At 41.9% G+C, this 20,331-nt stretch overlaps 1 protein-coding gene across 1 annotated transcript in view; it reads left to right on the top strand.

Annotated features, from left to right (window-relative positions):
* The window catches only part of LOC306741512 (neural-cadherin-like), a gene marked incomplete at both ends in the record, with an annotated part of 78,597 nt that overhangs the window by 8,618 nt on the left and 49,648 nt on the right, over window positions 1-20,331 (top strand). Inside the window, one exon of the mRNA XM_079223811.1 lies at window positions 16,249-16,446. Within this exon, the coding sequence (XP_079079937.1) occupies window positions 16,249-16,446 (198 nt within the window). The remainder of the gene's footprint in view (window positions 1-16,248; window positions 16,447-20,331) is intronic.

Raw genomic sequence — 20,331 nt, 5'->3', positions numbered from 1 at the left:
AATTGCAGAAATTGCAGTAATTGCGCAACAGCAATTTGCAGTGTGAGAGTGGCTTTTGTTAGAAAGATGAAAATGACTGCGAGAGATGTCAGACTTTTTAGTCTTGCTGGCAAAGAGAAAGACTCTGTAGAAGGAAAAAGGAAAGGGGACTGCAGCCCAGATTAGAAAATGTGTTTGAAGACGACGTCCATCTCATGGTTCAGTTACTAATCAATTCCAGGAAACAGGGAGACGGTCTACAACTCCATCACAGCCAGAGGATGACTTATTACAGTAGCAGGTGTTTTTGATGCAGAGAAAATGTAGTGCCTCTCCGGGCTGATGAGCCTCCGGGAGAGAGCATGGGCTACATTGGTCGTTTCATTTCATCAAATGTGACTATGAGTGTGTGTGTGTGTGTGTGTGTGTGTGAGAGAGATAGAGAGAGTTGCAGATATATAGAAAGATATACAAACAGAGGATCTGAACAGCGCAAAGAATAACATACAAAAGACCGTTTTTGTTCTTGCTAGTTTTGTGATCTGGCTCGGACTGTTTATCGCATGCTTTTATATGTTCTTTCCCTCTGTATTTGAACGTTTCTGTTATGTCTGTTTCAAACTTGTGTTGTGGTGCGTGTGGATCATGTCTGTGAGGGTTTCTTTTTTTTTGTTCCAGCTCCCAATTTGTGTCCGTTCTCAGCTAAACCCGTGAACGTGGATGACTTTCTTTCTATCTTCCTCTCGGCCTCGACAGTGTAGGGCTTAATTCTGTGGACTAATCAGACCATATGGTCTCCACAGTCTTATGATGTGCTGAGAAGGATGGGATAGGATGCTGCTGTGTCGTTAGTGGTGCCAGCCTCGCTGTGGAAACACACAGACACGCGCCACTGCCACACATTAAGGATCAAGATCTGGAACAGAACAGAGTGCAGTGGTCCTCATAAGCCCTTTTACTCAAAATAAAACAAAGAAAAAGATTAAAAACAAGAGCGTGTTTAGACGTCATTTTTCACAACTTATCGACTATAATTACTCCTGCCCTTTCTGCCTGACACCACAGCTTCTATTTAATCATGTCATTTCAATAATGAATTGTTTAAATGTGCGTTAACTTGGTTTTGATGGATATCGCTGACTGAGAAACGGCTGCATCTGTCAAATACTAAATTGAGAATCTGTCCCTAAATGTTCGGTTAGCCACATGAATAATTATGCGTTCAAAGTTACAAATGAGTCACTCAGCCTGTCTTAAAGGAATAATTTGCCACCTTTTATGTGGATGTCCAATTCACGCTGATGTTAAATGTAATCCACTGGAAAAATTATTCAATAGCGCTGTTATACTAACCCGAGAAAGTAGAGGTTGTTTTGTTCACTGTTCCAACCATCAGCTACTCTGGTTTGGAAAAAATAAATCCTCAATTCACAAAGTAAAATGTGGAAATATGCTGACTCTTTATTCTGGGGAATAATGTGTCTTTCAGTGGAATCATATTGTGATCAAATCATATATTAAGATGTTGCAATGCCCAATAACTAAGTTGATAATAAAAACCACCAACTAACTCAAATGTCTCGGAAAATCTGATAATTTTGCTGATTTTTCCATAAAATAAGAAAATAATCAGTACTTTTCAAGTATTTATTTCACACATACAAAAATAATCTTCACCATGTGGACATTTCAATCATGCTATGTATTTATTTAATTACCAGAAAACATGCTATATTGTGATATTTATCATTATTGATGTTTTTGACTCACGGCTACCAAAGCTGAAGTAGCACTCTGTAGTTCTTCCTTGCCTCAAACCTTTGTTGAACTATTTCCCTGGATGCAGGAAGAACAACAGACTTTGCAGCTGCGTGACACAGAGAACATCGGCAAGAACTGCCGGCATTTTTCACCCTATATCCCTAACTCAGATAGATAGCGATGAGGTTGACAAAATGTAATTTTTGGATTGAATGCGAGATCACCGTATATTTACAGTAAATCCGACTGATGGAGCATTACTTAAAATAAAAAAGATGTTAATATACGATCATGTTCATCCAATGTGAATGTGTGAACATTATGACAGATTTGGGGCATTAAAGTTGATTAATATTAGTCTTTACATATGTTAGAATTTTTTTATGTAGCTCAGATAACACACATTGGGACAAATCGCGATGCGGTGGGGGAGTTTAACGCTTGGTTTCCCTCTCACACAGTGGGTGATAAACATTGATCTTGCTTAATCTTGCTGGTAATGACGGGAGATGATGGTCCTCACAGGACAGACTGCTCACTGGATTAGATATCTAAATGAGGACTTTATCCTCATCCTCTTCCTCTTCCCCCATTACCAATAAGCCATGCCGCGGTCACATGCTGAGTTACAGTTTAATGCATGTGACTAGTGCAGTGCGTTGCATGTTTGTGCACGTGTGTGTGTGTGTGTGTGTGTGTGTGTGTGTGTGTGTGTGTGTGTGTGTGTGTGTGTGTTGGTGTGTGTGCATGTGCATTAAAGTCAATGGACAACCCATATGTTCTATTATTCATTTATTCTTTGCGTTTGCATCGGAGGAACACTGTCAGAGTCTGCTGCGCCATAATAATCTGGTGTACTTCCGCAGAAATACATTTGCAGTAATGCAACACATTATTGTATCTTTGCGCAATAACAGCCAGTGATGCAGGGTGTTCCCAGAATGCCTCCCTCTCTTGTGCTAAGCAAACAGACCCTGGTTCTGGTTTCAGTGATATATTAACGCTGTCTCACCCATACATCGTTGCTTGTTTTCCCATTAAATCTGCGCAGCTCCCTCTGTTGCTTCTGCCTGGCCCTGGTCTAGCTGTGTGCATATGTTTGTGTGTGTTGGCGTCTCTAACTGCATGGATTGTGTGTGTGTATGCGTGTGTGTGTGTGTGCGTTTGTGTTTCTTTGCTTATATATGTGCTTCAATGGAAAGATATCGAAAGGGCTCCGAGGACAACCCCCATCAATCACCAACTCAGAAGGAAATGGAGAGAGGAATGGAAGACGGAAAGAGAGATGGGGGTCGCCACAGGAAGCAGCATTGGGAGAAAAGGAGAGGGGGAGACAGAGGAAAAGTAGATGGAGGGATGAGGCAGTCTGGGTTGGCTCTGATTGAGCTGGGTAGTGTAGTTTATATTCTTTAGAGATAAGGCAGCACTGCTCAGCAGCTTCCTCCCCCTGTAGCTTGAACTGAGCATGATAATAAGAAAGCGTGAATGGGGCAAATTGAATTAATGCCGCGGCACACCATAAAAGCCCTAACTATAATGCATTTTAAAATCCTATAATGAGCAGAGAGCTAAAATAATTTCACACTCCAGTGAAGAAGATGGTCCTCTAACAGATTTTGGGCCTGCCTGACACAACCAGGGTTTTTGTCATTTGATGTGACTCTAGGTGCTATGTCGAAATGATACTTACTCTTACTTCCTGGGGTACAGCAGCGTTAGGCAAACTTAGCGAACAAACCGTTCCAAATCCCGCACCACATGCAAAGCTTAATCAGAGCGAGGGAGCGGCTGCATGCTGATGTCTCGCTTGGGTCAACTTTACAGTCTCGGGGTAAAACAGAATTTTGGGGAGGGCACATCTGCTCTGAAAGTACTCCCTCATTACTCTCTATTAACAGCCCATTCAGTGATGGGGACAGCGGCAGGAGTTGGACCCTATCCCACATTTTTCCACACACACGATCATACGAATGCACTCAGAGGAAAGGCACAGATGTGTGCCGTTCTATGTCCACGCAGAGGAACACATAAAGTATTTTTCACTGTTTCACTCCCTCACATGCTCTCAGTGCGTACATCATAAAGCTGAAATTACGTCTCCATCAGCAAACCAGGGAGAGCGAGAAAGATAGCTCTCTGACACACACTAACACTAACAGACGGGTGCTGATAGAGACTAATGACAAAATGAAAGCCTCTGGTATGAACAGTGCACTTTTCTGGCTGGGATGGAAGAGAGCAACGTGGTTTCAATCGCCATTTCCTCTTTCCTTCTCTTTTCGACCTTCATGAACATCAAACCCAAACCTACTCACTATTCTTTGAGGACATTTTTTTTTTGTCTGGAACTGCGTTGGGTTTCTTTGAACTCCCTACACGTTCCACTTAACCCCAGGCAAGTCTGAGCTGAGGGGTGCAGAGGAGCATCTCACACATCTGCTTTCGACTGGAAACGCACACAAACAGACATGTACACAGCTACTGTTACTCATCAGTCAACGCACACAACACACACACACACACACATACAAAAAGTATGGCATGCTGACATCACATGCATACAGGCACAGACAATTTCACACACGTGAAAGCCCACAAACACATGAATGCACAAACAAGACCCAATTCAATACTCTGACAGCACCAAACAGTACACAACACACAAATGTACACACGCGGTATAGACAAGTTGGGAAAACATGCACACACGTGCAGAGAATGGAGAGAAAGGCCAAACAACAAATTATATCTGCATACCTTGTATTGCCGTTGCACATCAATGTCTTTTGTAGTGTAGTTGGTTGGTGGGTGGAAGGGCGGGCGAGTGCACCGTACTGTACGTATGCATGAGTGCATATTATTTCTACACTAAGTGTCTGCTTGGATAGCAGCTACATTGTTCCATCGCAGATTGGAGAATAGAGAGCGTACTTCACAGGCCGATCTAATTATGTACGGTATCGCAGATAGTTGTGAAGATACAATACTTGACTACTAATATAGTGTTTATGTAAATGAGACCTAATACCTTTCTACAGTTATTTCTCCCAAGTTTCATTTGAGAAGAAACAAGGAGTCCCACACACTGGCGGTCACTTGTTGTCACTTTAATTTTATTTGAAACGTTCAATTGGTTTATTTACCTTCACCTGCCCAACAAGAGCTCAAAGAAAACAGAGCGGTATGACATTTATAGAATGGAGATTGTAGCTTCTTCTGTTGCCCTCCAATCAAAGTTTTGCCTTCAATTTGTTTCTTCTTATGCAACAAGATAGATATGGAGATAGGGAAAGGGAGCTTTTAACTCCAGATCTACAGTACCCTTAAAGAATATCTGTAGTAAAAAAAAAAGCTGTTTTGTTTTCGACTGTTTCAAAGTCTAGATAAGAGATAATAGACCGTCAAGGGCCTCGACACTTTGAAGCCACTTGCCTGAAGAAATGTATACTGCAACATTGTGTCTTTTTCTAGTTTTTTTAGAAAACCTAATTACCTTTCATTCAACAGTCAACCTGTTACTGCCCTCATTATGCCGTCGGACTAATATGGATTTGTTGGGGGCACTGAGTCCTGCTGGCTTTGATGGTATATTTAGCATTTGCTGAAATGGTGAGTGGACTATTAAGCCTGTTTTTATGTGAGTTAGTGCAACTTTTCTGCTTTGTATAAGCTTTTCTGTTTGTGTTTCTGATGGTTTGTCACCAGTTGTATTCTCCAACTTGACACACTAAATGAACACTGCGACAGTTGGGGGGAATTAGTATTCATTGCTGCCTACAGGCAGAGGCAGATAAGAATATCAATATCAACATGATCTATGTGCATCTAGAGAGCAGACATGCTGAAGGTCAGGGATGTGTGTAGCCCGACGTTAGCTTAGCACAAAGGCTTTGGAAAACATTAGCCTGGCTCGTGAAACGTCTGCTCTGAGAAATATTAAGTCTTCATACTGTGCAACATGAGAGCTTGGCCCCGCAGGCTACAGGTTGGAAGTCCTGGTTGTTTGCTCTCCTGGCAGGCAGACAGTAGCCCCCCAAAATACTGCAAGAGATTTAACCTTAAAGTTGATTTTTTTGTTTTATTTATAGCACCTTTCTCCACTCATATTATTGGCGTTCTGAGGTGGTGAGTGGGTTGTTTCACAACTGAATCCATTATGTTTAGTTCAAATATGCTCAGTTTGTATTGTTTGTGCTGATGATTCAACTGGGAGAGTTTTGTCCTGTGTAATTTGGGATGCCCTGGATGTCTGAAATAACTTGTGCAACTTCACTGTACTCTGGCAGAAGCTAACTAAGTGAGTACAATATTGTAGTATTTGCATTTTTCTTTTGTATTTCCTTTTTACTTCATTATATTTACAATGTCTGACTGTAGCTAGTGCTGGAAGATTATTATTTTACACAAGAATAATATCATCAGCTTTTGGCATCGGATTAATTGCAATAGATTAAACCAGTTATCAATGTTTTGCTTCAACTACATTTCCTAGTTACAAATTTAAAATCATCCATCAAATTAGTCAAACCTTTCTGATCTGCCCAGATTTTCTGACAGAAAGAAACGTCTATATTTATCCACATATTCTGATTAGGGTTGGCTGTAAGACAAAATCGTCGATCAACGTTCTTGACATTTCTTCTTTGATGCAGGAGGGAACAATAACTGCTGGCTCATATATGTGAACATTTGTAATGTGGAAGGCATTTTCTCGGGCGGTTGTATTTTCATTAATATGTCTCAGTCAAATATACAATTAGATTTTAGCACATCAGTAAAAAACACAGTTTTGAGCATTTGGTGTGGAAGAAGCTGATATAACGGTGATACATCATTTCTCTTTATTGCAACATACTGTGGCCAAGGTAAATGCGGGGGGAGCTGCAACTAGTGTGAAAAACAAGTATTGTGATTGTTGTATTTCAGACACGATCAGACCTTTTTCTTAAACATTTATAGTCAAAGTCAATGATACATATGGTGTCCTTTGTTAATGTAGGACATGAGCAACACGATCAACCATAACAGCAGACGTAACCATAGATCTTCTCAAGACGATGAGGCCTTTGTGTGTTGGAATTTGCTGCATGACGATTGTAACATATCTAAAAAGATCCACGGCAGCATGACTCACTTTCCTTTTAAAAGCAAGCCAAACATTTTGGTGCGATGGAAAATTGGAACTGGCTCCATTGACAGCTATTGACTTGAAAGTAATGCGAAACATCAGAAATGTTACGAGGAGATGGTATGAAAATGTTATCTCAACGATGCCAAATATACATTTCTCGTGCCTCACAGCAAAAAATACCCTTAAACTAACTAAATGTTCAGTTGGGTTCCTGATCAATCCTGATAGTTAAGTTGTTGCTTCCAGAAACTGATCAGACATCTTAGGGCTCCATGAAACCACGGAAAAAATACATGAACTGCATTTCATATATTTTGTTGCGTCCTATACAATGTGGGCAAAATAGCAGATCATCCCCTCTTCTTATACTACTATGTTGTAGAGCAACAACCCACCAACAAATCTATAGATGTGTGCCAGTGGAATTATAATAATGATTTCATCTAACGGTAATACCAATGCTTTGAGTAAAGTTTCAAAGCATCATATGTTTTAGATTTTATTCTGTTACATTTGGGCATTTTCATACTTGTAAAAGGTAGGCTACATTTTCCAAAGTTACTCACAGCAAATTCATAGACACACGAAAGATTACATTTTGACACAGATTGTCTTGGTACGTGAGTCACAAACACTGCTGACAAAAAGGAGTCTCCTTAATGCAATATGCCATAACTACAATTCCTCACAGCGGGCTTTTCAACTAAACTAATGCACCATTATTTGTTTACACCTCTAGGGACAGGAGGTTTGTGCTTGAAGTGTACAGCGTATGTGTTCACAGTATATTAATTTGACTGAGGTTTCTGGGCTAAACCCCGAAAAAGTTTCCACACAATGGAGGGCAGAAGGCCTGTTTTTTAGTACAGACATGACATTTTGATTAACTCAGTGAGACAAATTTGTATCCTCATCTTTATGGCCTGCAGGAGTTTGATGAGTCATTTTCAAAGTGACTAAGGTTCTTGTCATGGATGTATTTGTGCTTCTCCTCTCTTCTGTCGGTTCATGTTCAAATGATGTCTGGTCAGCGTGTTGCTTCAGTATGTTACTTAACAAGCTTTGCGTGGCATAATCTCAATGTCAGAGGCAATGCATCCACACGCAGGTGTTAGTCTGAAGATGCAAACGGTGCAGAATCTATTATTCAATCTTTTTCAGACAAGAATCTCAATCTTCACACCTTTTTCACAGCAGACATTTGACTTGTCAAAGCATGAAAATAATTCAGAACATTAAAGATGGCTTCAATCCATTAAGGTGAGCCGGTTTCAGGGCTTTGGTTATGTGCATGCTCACTCACTGGCATGGCTCACAGGGTCACTTAATTGATGGGGCCACTGTTCATGTTATTGCTGTTAACACCTTTAGTGTGCATAAATAAACACATAGTAATAACACCGTTTTAATTCTTTGTCCTTGTGTTAATTATTCATATATCTTTTTTTAAATGCCAAATATATGTAAAAAAAGAAAAATGTCAGTATATCTTCACCAGTGATTGAAAAGAAACCACACTTTGTGGACCATAGTAGATAGTTTAATTCATTCAAGGGAAACTTTTGCAGCTATTAAATGCTCTGTGTCACCGCTGTGCAGGCAGCACATGCAGATGAATGGCGCCCGGCCTCCCTCCAGTCGTCTGTGCCTCCATATCGCGTTAAACCGTGATATTGATAGGACCATTCAGTGGTCCAATCAAATGCGAAGAATTTGATTTAAATCCCTCTCCTAACTATACCCCGCTCAAGTATTCACTGTGAAATAAGTCACAGTGCAGAGGCTAAAGACACTCTGTTTCACTGGGGCTTTGAGAGCCATAACATATATCCTTATATAGGGTTCGTTTGGGCATTTAGTCAATAGTTGACACTCGTGATACACAAAACCTTAGGAGACTGGGAGTGAGATTACATGCAGTAAAGTTGGTGTAGAATCACGTTGTGTTGACAAAGTATTGGCCTTACACCATAGGGACGCCTGAGTTTACTGAATGAACACGAATGCTTTTACCTGAGAGTTGTTGCATGCAGTGTGAGAGTATACTGAGTGTGTAGGCAGTGCCTGCAGTCTTACGAGGGTTTAAGCCTTTGATGGAGGATCCCACAGTGGGAAGAGTATAATTCATATAGGCTCTTCATTGAGAATTCTATAATGTGCAGCTGCGTATCTGTCCTCGTCTGTGGCTCTGGAGAGCAGCACACATTAAGTACTAAATGTGGCACTGTATTGTTTTCTCCTGTCAAAAGAGCATACACTATGCTCTGGGAATGGGAATCATTCATTAACCAATCATTGGTCAATTTATGTGTGTTTTTGATTGCAAACAAAAAATAGAAATGTATTTAAATGATTCCCATTACCTGATGTGCTGATATTCCTGAGGTGCACACCTGACATCCAGTATCATCTGCATGCTAACAAATGCCTCTGCATATTCTTTCTTAAAGGATGATTTATTCTTTATTAGGCGGATATTAAGGGGTACATTACATTATCCAGTTTGTTACGGCTATGTAAATGTTTTCAACAAGTTAGTCCTCATGCAGCGCACCACAATATGAGCGTTATCAACAATCTGGTGTTGTGCTTTCGTGTGTTATTGCAGTACTACTTGGTGGAATATAAATGCTGAACAACGTAGCCAAGCTTGATGTTCTACTTTGCTCATTAATGAACCATGGGAGGCTGTAATGTAACCTTACAGTGCTAGCTGCTCTGTTCCGGCCAAATTGTAATTTGCCGAGGATGTTTTTGGACGCAGACGAGCATAGTGTTTACCAATAGTCCAGGTGCCACACAATGAAGGATTTCGAAACGTGACCCAGGATTTTCACTCATTGATTTGCAAATCGCCGGCTCAGCCGTTGCCATGTTGAGTTTCCTTGGGAGGCAATAGATATTTTCTGAATTCCGTAGAGAAAATATGTGTTAATGTGTGAAAAGAAATACATGGTAAACGTCAATCCATCCATCCATTTTCAACCGCTTATCCGGGGTCGGGTCGCGGTGGCAGCAGGTTCAGCAGGCCGACCCAGGCTTCTCTCTCACCCGCAACACTTTCCAGCTCATTCTGGGGGACCATGAGGCGTTCCAAGGCCAGCCGGGAGATATAATCCCTCCAGCGTGTCCTTGGTCTTCCCCGGGGCCTCCTACCAGTCCGGGGCCTCTAAAAGAATTAGATGGTAAACGTCTCACAGATATAAAAGTAGTTTCAGAATTGAAAATATTTAACTTTATATATATTGCAAGTTATTTGAGCATGCAAAGACAAATCCATAGACCAATGCAAATAAATCATATGCCAAAGTTGTTTTAAATGGAATTTAAAATATTTCAGCTAATTATATTTCTTTTCCCTGAAGGCTATATTCAGTGCCAGCATATCTCCATTGAACACTTGCTCCTCTCTAAATCCTCTTCTTGTATGCAAGTGAATAGAAGTGAATGGGTCACATTTTTCTTGCTCAAGGCACTAAAACAAAATGGATTGAATTACTTTTGTATTTCTTTTGGCTGAACTATAGTGCAAGAAAAAAAAAAGAGAAAATGGTTTGAGCCTTCCGCATCTGTGATTAGAGATATACTGAACATCTTCAGTGGAAGAACCTTTTATCACTATTAATAGTTCAGGGCGTATATATACTTACTGCTGTGTGGATATTTTCCGTTCTCTACATTGCTCCCCATTGCCAATTTTAGGCATTGCTATCTATTGGATTGGTGAGTCACACATATATCCATACATGCATCTATCTATTATTGTATCTGTTTCTATCTTACTGCTGTAGAAGCGCAGTCGTTGGAGAGTTAGTAGCTACTGTGAGGGATGTGGCGGCAGCCCTAGCTCTAATAGTGTTGCAGTAAATCAGACATTTTCTCACAAAAGTCACAAATTGTTCTTCCACAAAAGTGCTTTGTCTTTTGTGTCTTGGTGGCTATTTTGAAAGTGATTGTTCCTTTGAAAGACAGAACCTTTAAAAGATGGTCTGTTGGTTTGGGGACCACTAAATGCCCCCATAATTCCCACTGGGGGGGGACCACTAACACCCACTGACATCTGTCTTTTGTTTTTAGTGGAAAAGGTTACAATCGGCATTCATTCCTGGAACAAATGACTCTGCAGTAGTCGCAGGTGTTTATCGGCTCCAGCTTCGATCAGCAGTGATGGAAACAAACAACAGGGTGGATACGCTAATTTCTGCCCCTTTTGCGGCGCTTTCTTTGTGATCTCAGCAACAAAGTCTGTTGGTCTCCGTCCAAGCAGGGCAACATTGTTCCAAATTGTTCCAAGTTTGAAAAGAGACTGAACAAATAACAGATGCAAAAGTAAAGTAACCACCATTACATTTCCACTGGCCTTCATGCAGCTTCCTTCTGTTTAGTAACCCTGTTTTTTTAGCGTATTTGTAACATCGAACAATCCTGTCAATCTTGATTGCACATGTAGTTCCTAAAAGACACATGCAGGCCGCTTTATCAAACACTTTTATGTGCATTTTGTGCAGAGATGCAGATTTGGAGTAACAATAATGTGCAGAACTTGGAGATGTCTCCCATTCCTAATTGTTCTGGGTTCAAAATGCCTGCATGTGTGTGTACATGGTACAGTAAGTGTGTCAGCCTTTCTGAGCTGCAAAGTCCAGGGTGTGTGGTGTCGGGATCCCTGAGTTAATAGATTTCTGTCCCCGGTGCTTTTAGCGTGTTGATCTCCTGCTGACGGCTTCACACTCTGCTTTAAGCGCAGGGATGGGGGAGGGGAGGGTGTGGGCTTAGAATAGAGCCTCCTTAACACTGCAAACACTCGGTTAATGTACCTTATTACACCCCCATTGAGCTGATTTTCACTTTCCATTCACTGGCTGCTAGAAAAGCACCACTGAAATTCCATGTCTCTCACGGGCCATTGGTATTTATGCTTGCAGACACAATTTGTTTAATTCCACACAGAAATATTTGTATCTTAATTTCCTCCCTCATTGGACGCAGGAGGACCAAGGGGTTCATAAGAAGACCCTCCGATATTAATTTCACTGTATGTTCTTTATCCTAATTTTCTCCTCTTGTGGCTGATGCTCTGCTTCTGTATGTTTTCATTCCAAACATGGATGCTCCCAGTGTCTTTTGTTGTGCTCCTCTGTTTGTTGTGCTTCCCTTGTGCTCTCGTCTCTGGAATGTTATTTTATTGCTAAGCATCACACAATACTCCATCCTCCACGCTGTCTGCCTTTTCCTCCTCTCTGTCTCTTTCTCTCCCTCTGTAGATATTTGTGTTTCTGTATCTGTGCCTCTCTCCTTCACTCTGGTTCCTCTCATCCCCATCCCACACACACACACACACACACACACACACACACACACACACTCACACACACACACACACACACACACACACACACACACACACACACACACACACTCAGTGTCTCTGCACTGTGGGCAGTGTACATGTGTGCACAGAAGCACTTGAGACAACTTTTTTTTTTTTCATACCGGCAAGCCACTTAGCAGCTTTATATAGCAACTACCCAAGGAGAGGATTAACAGCAGGAAACATCAACAGGCAGGCTTGCAGAAATGTAGAACACACACACACACACACACACACACAACTCACAACTGGCGCACACACACATGCAAACACTCCACACTCACTGTAGTCACTGAGCCGTGGCCAAACACACAGTGCACCCGTGTCACTTTTTTTTGCAATACATTGTTGTGTTCATCCAGCAGATGCTCTTATACTTATGGGATTGTAGCGTACAGAATCGGCCGGCTTTTCATCACACCGAGCGAGCAGAAAGCATATTTGACGTTGAAAAATTCAGTGGAGCCTGTGAGCCTTCTGCCTCGCCCGGTTATTTGATCAGATCTTTTGTCTCGGTCAGGTGGGGCAGGTTGTGTCGGTTTGGTGCTCGCGGGGCATCGCTCACAGCCACTCCCTCTTAACTCACCAGATCAGAGAGAAATCTCACACGTTTGCAGCCTGAGAACATGCAGCGTGCAGTCTCGCTTGCCCCTGCACACAAGCGATCTCTCACCTCGCGAACACACACACACACACACACACACACACACACACACACACACACACACACACACACACACACACACACACACACACACACACACACTTCATTTATCATTCCAGAGCTGATAGGCTCTAATTATCTGCCTTGGCTCTGATTAGTCTCTCTGTAACAAGCTAATTAGATGGAGCCTTGTAAAATCATCACCACCATTACCACAGAGACATGGTTGGGAAAGACACGAACAAGCAGGAGGGAGGCAAGAAATGCGTCTTGCACTGCTCCCCGCAAAGATTTGATAGTCAACTAAATGTTAAGTGCTGGAGCTCTGATTTATTTTTCATTAAGTGCCTTTTAAACCCCTTTACTTTGCAAAGGAATGTTTATCCTTTCTCATTATTCATCACGAAAGGATTGTTCCGTCTTACAGGGCAGGATGATCTGGCTTAAATTGCATGAACTGCCGCTGTCGACATTTTAAGCAGATAGCATCTGAGCATTGATTAGTTTCTCTGGCCCCACGATACAGTGGCTATTTATCCAAAACGAACTATCGTCAGATCCGAGTCAGAACTTTTCTCTGCGCAGAGCAACTTTAAAGCCTGAGCAGAAAGCTAGATTAATTCTCTCCTCTAGCTCCTTCCTCCCTCTGTTATTATCCCTCTAACAATCCTTTTAGGAGCTGTCACACACTTTATAGCTATTGTGTTTCAGCTGTGAACGCTCCAGAGCTAGTCTGTAGTGCAACACATTGTATTTTCCATCAAAATGCATCTTAACTGTAAGCCAGTTGAAATAAAAATTGTGATCTCAGCATCTATTTTCTGCTTTCCAACTCTTTTGAGCGAAGACTACTGTAGGTGCTGTAAAAGATGTATTATAGCAATTCATACAGTTTGAGGGCTTTGTAGCATTTGCTGCATTCATATATTGCTCATCACCAATATATGTTTTGCTTTTATTGGCTTTATTTGACTTTAAAGACACACAGAATTTTAGTGAAACCGACAAAGTGGAACTGTTTTATAAAGCGACCGCACATCTGTTATGTCGGCTTGTGAAAGGATGCATGGAAAAACAACTACTGCTTTTGTCTTGGATTAAAAAGTACATATATAGCCTGTGGCCACACATAGGAGAGCTTTTACATAATGGGATTTGGAATCCATAGTTACTTTTACCCCTTAGGTAACTCACCTCTCTGCGTAAGTGTGCACTGCTATGTGTTTGTGTGTGTGTGTAAGAGAGAGAGAGAGAGAGAGAGAGAGAGAGAGAGTGAGTGCGAGAGAGATGGAAAGAGAGAGAGAGAGCAAGAGAGATGGAAAGAGACCGGAAGATGGAAAGAGACATGCAAATGTCAGCTACATCAAATGTGCAAGCAGTGTCTGGGTGTGACGGGATGACTTGCCTGTATGTCAAATGTCTGTGATTGTGTTTATATCTGTGTGTTTGTTTGTGTGTGTGTGTGTGTGTGTGTGTGTGTGTGTGTGTGTGTGTGTGTGCGCGTGTGTGTTGGTCCTGGCAGGGGGTTCTTCTTCTCAAGGGTAAGGCAGATGGCCTCTGTGGATCGCAGCCTACTGAACTGGTTGGCAGCTCTTCTGACATTCCTTCATGCCACGTTGACACAAGATCACAGCCAATATCTGCAGATATTGCGTCTTCGCACAGAATTCAGTGTCTTGCTCCAATTTGCAGGAATAGAGTTCACCCAAAACGTGCCCTAGATCGGGCTTGTGACACTGGCAGGAGTTCTTTTGTGCACATTGTTTCCAAATTGTGTCATTGTATTTAATGCGGATAACAATCCCCTCCCATCAGTTCCAGCTAGAGGCGCACTACGCTCCTGTCACAGAGACTGCAACGGAGTTGTACACGGCTCCTCCTTGCTTTCTTGCCGCCTGCCCAGACTCAGGGAGAGCGAGTTGGTAATTGGATTCCTGGAATCTTCTTATTCACACCAGTGAGGCAGTGTGCACTGTGCCTGCAGCCATGAGGCATCATCACCAAGCCCCTGTGGGAAGATCAAGGTAGCTTTAAACAGACTTGGTAGATGAGGTTGTGGCTGAGGCTCGTTCTCCCATGGGAACCTGGTTGTCTGGATTCCTGGATGGGAGTCCTGATGGAGAATCAATGGATGACGTCACGTCGACCAGCCTCCACCATGGGCCTTAACAGAACTCCTGACATCCACTGACAACCCGGCAGATATGGTGAAGCAAAAGAAAGTGGAAAGATAGCGGGTACATTACCAGGATAGTGTGGTGATTTGCTCTGACCAAAAATCTGAAGCTGAATCAACTCTGTCTTGGTATCAGTTTCCCAATGCAGTTACAAGAAGTTTAAGTTTTTTTTTAATTATCAAGAAAATGCAATCTCTTAAAAGTCCAGTGTGTATGATTGAAGGGGATCTACTAGCAGAAATGGAGTATAGTATTCCTGGTTTTATTGTATTTGTTTAAAATCACAAAAAACTAAGAATCATTGTGTTTTTATGACCTTAAAATGAGTCCTTCATACGTACATAAGGAGCGGGTCCTCTTCATAGAACAGACAAACCCAAATCTGGCCCTTAAGAGGGACCAGTAGATGTGTTTTTACACTACGTGAAGGGCCCCATAGATCTCCAACACGCGTGGAATGGGAAGGGTCACCAGAGGGTTATTTAGCTCGTTGTAATCTGCAACCTCACTGCCAGATGTCACTAAATCTTCCACACTGGCAGTTTAAATATGCGTTCAGCGTCAAGCCTTTGTCAGAGAGCCAAAAGGGCTCTACCATGACAATAAAGTCAAGTAGGTCATGCATTTTAGAAACCTTTTTTTTAATATTTGTTGCCATTTTTTTTTTACTTCCCGGCTGCAATCACTAAATTGCTCTGACATAAACAATAAAAAAAACGCTGTCTGTGGCTGTTGCAGGACTGTAATAAGCCCATCCAATCATTTTATTTGACCCGAATGTGCTGTTAGCTACTTCGTTGGGAAAGAGCAGGCAGCACTGGGCTGGGATTTTTGGTTGAATGCTTTCAAAATCTGGCTTATCTCTTGCTGAATGTGCCGACCCAAAGAGAGTGCCTTGGAGTCTTCTTCAGTAGTTTTTGTCTACCTGAATCTTTCTCCAAAGAGCCTCTCAAACATATTTTTGAGTTGTATTCTAAACATCATTATGATTTACTATCTACTGGAAATGATTTATATCTCCTATAACTGTACCCTCAGTTGACTCGCTGCTTGTCGGTGCTTCGGATTCCCGTGGCTGCTTGTCTCCCGTCCACACACACAGTTACATGACAGCTGTCACTTTCAGTAACCACAGCTTCGTCACTATCTCTGCTCAATCCCCCAGGCCCAGACTGGTACCTGAACAAGGTGAAGCTGAAGATCACTGATGTCAATGACAACGTCCCTGAGTGGAATATGAAGCCGTACCCTTACCTGGCTGTAGTGTCCCCTGAGGGCCCAGCGAGAACGTTTGTCTACCAGCTCCAGGCTCGAGATGGGGACGAGGCCAAAAGCGGAGAGGTGGAATACTTTCTGTCTGATGGTAAGCTTTCTGCTGTTTACACCCACACACATGCGATGTATGAGAAGTGGTATTAAAACAGGCTGTGTTTTTGTAAGTATAGGTTGGCAGAGCTATGGAGTCGTAGAAATAAATACAACTAGTCCAACACCAGCACAGCAGACAGCCACAGGCGTTCACACATTCATTCATGCATTCATACACTCTTTAGGTGTCCATTAGTTTCTCTGTCTCTTTGTCACTCGATCTCTCTCTGCCTCTGTATCTTCATCTCTCTCTCTCTCTCTTCTACACACACATACACAAGCACACAGACACACACACACACACACACACACACACACACACACACACACACGCACACACACACATATATAGGCACACAGCCAGAGGACTTCACACATTTGTTTATGCACTTATTTTGCACTCTTGTCTATCTGTCGGCTTCTTTCTGTTTCATACACACACAGAATCACATGAGCATGAACTCACACACACACAGTAGGCTGTTGGAGGTCTGCCAGAGTAGTAGACCCCCTGGTGGTTGAGGGGATAAAGGCTTGTTGGCATGTCAGAGATTGGGGGGGATGTGCTAATCTTGCCGGTGGGGCTTTACAAAACATTACAAACTTCCCTTTGCTCACATTTGGCCCTTGCTTAACTCTTCTTACGTGCATTAAACCATGATTGAAGGTAGTCATGGTCTACATGACCATGCTAAAACTCTTGTAAACAGTGAGGCTTGAGTGAACTGAATAGTTTCCTTTCAAAGTAGATGGACCCAAATTCAACAAATGTATTTATTTAACCCTCTTATGCTGCGCTTAACACTTAAGACCTCAAGAGGATGAGAGTAGCTGGCCTTTTGATGAGCAAGGTCAGTCTGTCTGATCCCATTTTTTTTTTATTCAACAGTCAGAGGAAAAATACATCTTTTATTTAAAGGCACCCTGTTGAGTTATCTTGTGAACAAACAAAAGTTATGTTTACATTCTGTGTATTTCACCAAAACAAACTGTGCGTATCCTTGTGGTCTATAAAATGTGTTGAATGCATTTCCAAAGCCCATTTTAAATATTTAAAGTCCTACATTATTTATATCCATGTTTGCTTGCTTGCAGTCTTCTTCTTCATTGCCTTTGGCACGTTAATACATTTGTTGGTGCGTTACTGCCACCAACTGTCAATCTGCAGAATAGTGTGAAACCAATGGCAGAATGTTAATCACGATATAATACAAACAAAACAAAGGCCCACTAAATACAGCATAATAATAATGCATACGAATCCAATAATAAAGTAAAGGTTCTGCAGGCCAAAATGTACTATGAAAAATACCTGTATTTAGCAAGCTGCATGATAAATACTTTGTAAAATAGAAACTCAAGTTTACTCAAGTCATGGAAAATAAATTAAATCAGAACCATCTGCTGGGTCAGTTAATATATCCTCACGCCGCCAAAAATGCAACAAATGCAACAAATGCACTATATTCTGTTGTTTGAGGAACGTAACGTAAAAACTACAGGGCGCAAAATTAAACTATATATTTGTAAGCCAATTTTAAATATAGAAAGAGAGAAGGTTAGCCACCAAACATTGATATAAAATTCCAAAATATTGCCATAATCTTTAATTAATTGGTTACTTTCGTAACCACATGGAAAAACCCAGCTAGTCGATAACATATACATTGCACCAAATGATAGCATTTAGTTCTCTTCTTGTTGCTAGTGAGGACCATCTAGTGTACAGTGATGAGCGACATTTATCTTTCATTCAATACAAGTTTGAAGTAATAAGCAGATATGTCTGAGGAAGGTTAAAGGCATACTTCAATAGAGACATGGCTTAGCTGTGTGCATACAAATTACATCATCTGCATAGCAAGCCTTAGGAAGGTAAACAAATCACGAATCACGGTGCTCTTTTATATTAAGATTATTTCACAATTATTTTACATTTTTTAAGTGGAGTAAGTGGTTCATCATGCTCTTCGGTCGTCAAGGATGGACCACGAAAAAGGCGTTTGGTCCCCTTCTCGTCATATAAACCACCTTCCTTGGTCCAATTATCTTCTCTCACGGTTTGTGCTGATGATACCTAGCTGTCCTTCACTCAGCTTACCTCAGTGATTCCTCAAGATGCACGAAGGAACGTAACCTTTAACTCTCTAAGATTGAACTCCTGATGATCCGACCAAGTTCTTTGGTTTAGCACAGCATTAGTATAAAGCTCAGCTCCGTCTCAGGTGCTCCAACAAAGTCTGCAAGAAATCTAGGCATCGTCATGAACTTTCACTGAGAATGTTGCATCTGTCACTCGCACTATATAAAATCAGAAATATCAGGTTTTATCTGACTGAGTATGTTGCTCATTGACAAGTGCAGGCGCTGGTCCTTTCTCGTCTTTACTGCTGTAGAGACGTCTATGAGAATATGACCCTACTTCTCATTTGATTCAGTAAACATTGCAAACATGGGTTTATGGTATCATTGGCTAGTTTTAAGTCTTACAACTTTCACTCATGAACATTAGTTGTAACCGTTTTTTAGTTGCCTCAAAATATATTATTCTGCATTTGGTTGTACGTGTAGCTCCACTCTCTCATGTCACTTCTGCAAGCCAGGATGGTCACAACCAAAATACCAAACTTGAGCAGGAGTATACAATCACTATGTCCCAACTACTTTTCTAAGTTTTGCCTCCCACCTCCCAGTTTGACGTCTCACCTCCACACTCAAGGCTCCATCTTCCATTTCCCATTTCCAAGTCTCCGTCCTCTACCTCCCTCCACACAGCTCCCTCATTAAAGCCCCCCTGCTCCCTCCTTTCACACTTCTCCTTACAGCTCCAGAGGAGGGAGATGTAAGGAGGGAGGGGAGATGAGTTGTGAGGAGATAGGGGAGCGGTGTAACTGTAAGGAGATAGGGGAGAGGAAGGAGCTGTAAGGTGGGAGGTAAAAGGAGCGAGTTATAAGGAGGAAGGTGAGAGGAGGGAGTTGTAATGAAATAGGGGAGAGTTGTAACTGTAGGGAGATAGTGGAGAGGAAGGAGCTGTGAGGTGGAAGGTGAGAGGAGGAAGATGTAGGGAGCTAGGTGAGAGGAGGAAGCTTTAAGGAGGACGCTTTGAGGAGATAGGGGAGAGGGGGGAGCTGTAAGGAGGGAGCTATGAGGAAGAAGGTTGGAGGAAGGAGTTGTAAAGAGGGGCCTGTGAAGAGATAGGGCAGAGGGGGGAGCTGTAAGGAGTTATACGTGAGAGGAGGGAGCTTTAAGGAGGTAGATGAGAGGAAGGAGGAGGGAGCTGTATAGAAGGAGGTTAGAGGAGGGAGCTATGAGCATGGAGGTGAAATGTCAGACTAGAGGTGGGAGGAAAAACTAACGGAGCTGGGAGCTCTGAGGTCCAACAAAGTGATTGTTGATTGCTCTCCAGCAGCCCGACTCCCTCAATCCGGTTTATGAACCTTCTCATTCGCTGTGCTCTGCAAATGAACAGCGACTAGAGGTACCAGGCCTTGTTTCAGGTGACACACAGAACGGAGTGTGAGAGGCCGTTCTTCTCACAGGTTTCTCTCAATCTATTGTCTGGTGGATTGCACCTCATTTGTACACCGCTTTGCTGCCTGCCAAATTTATACATGTAAATGTAAATTCAGTTCATCGTGAATGTTCACCATACTGCATGAATACAAAGTAGCAATTAAAGTCATTTTAATAAAGCTGCTTTCAATATCCTGATCCATTGGGTGTTGTGTAATAGAGCCTTGTGTTACCTTGCCTTTATTTAAAGGTACTGTGTGAGTTAGATTCTTTGTTTATATGTCCACACTTTAAAAAATAATTTGATACATAGATTAATTGCATAGAAGTAGTACATTACAACTGCAATTTGAACATGAATCACACC

Source organism: Taurulus bubalis, assembly GCF_910589615.1.
Source record: "Taurulus bubalis genome assembly, chromosome: 9".
Taxonomy (NCBI): domain Eukaryota; kingdom Metazoa; phylum Chordata; class Actinopteri; order Perciformes; family Cottidae; genus Taurulus; species Taurulus bubalis.
This window is presented reverse-complemented; position numbering and strand designations above follow the sequence as displayed.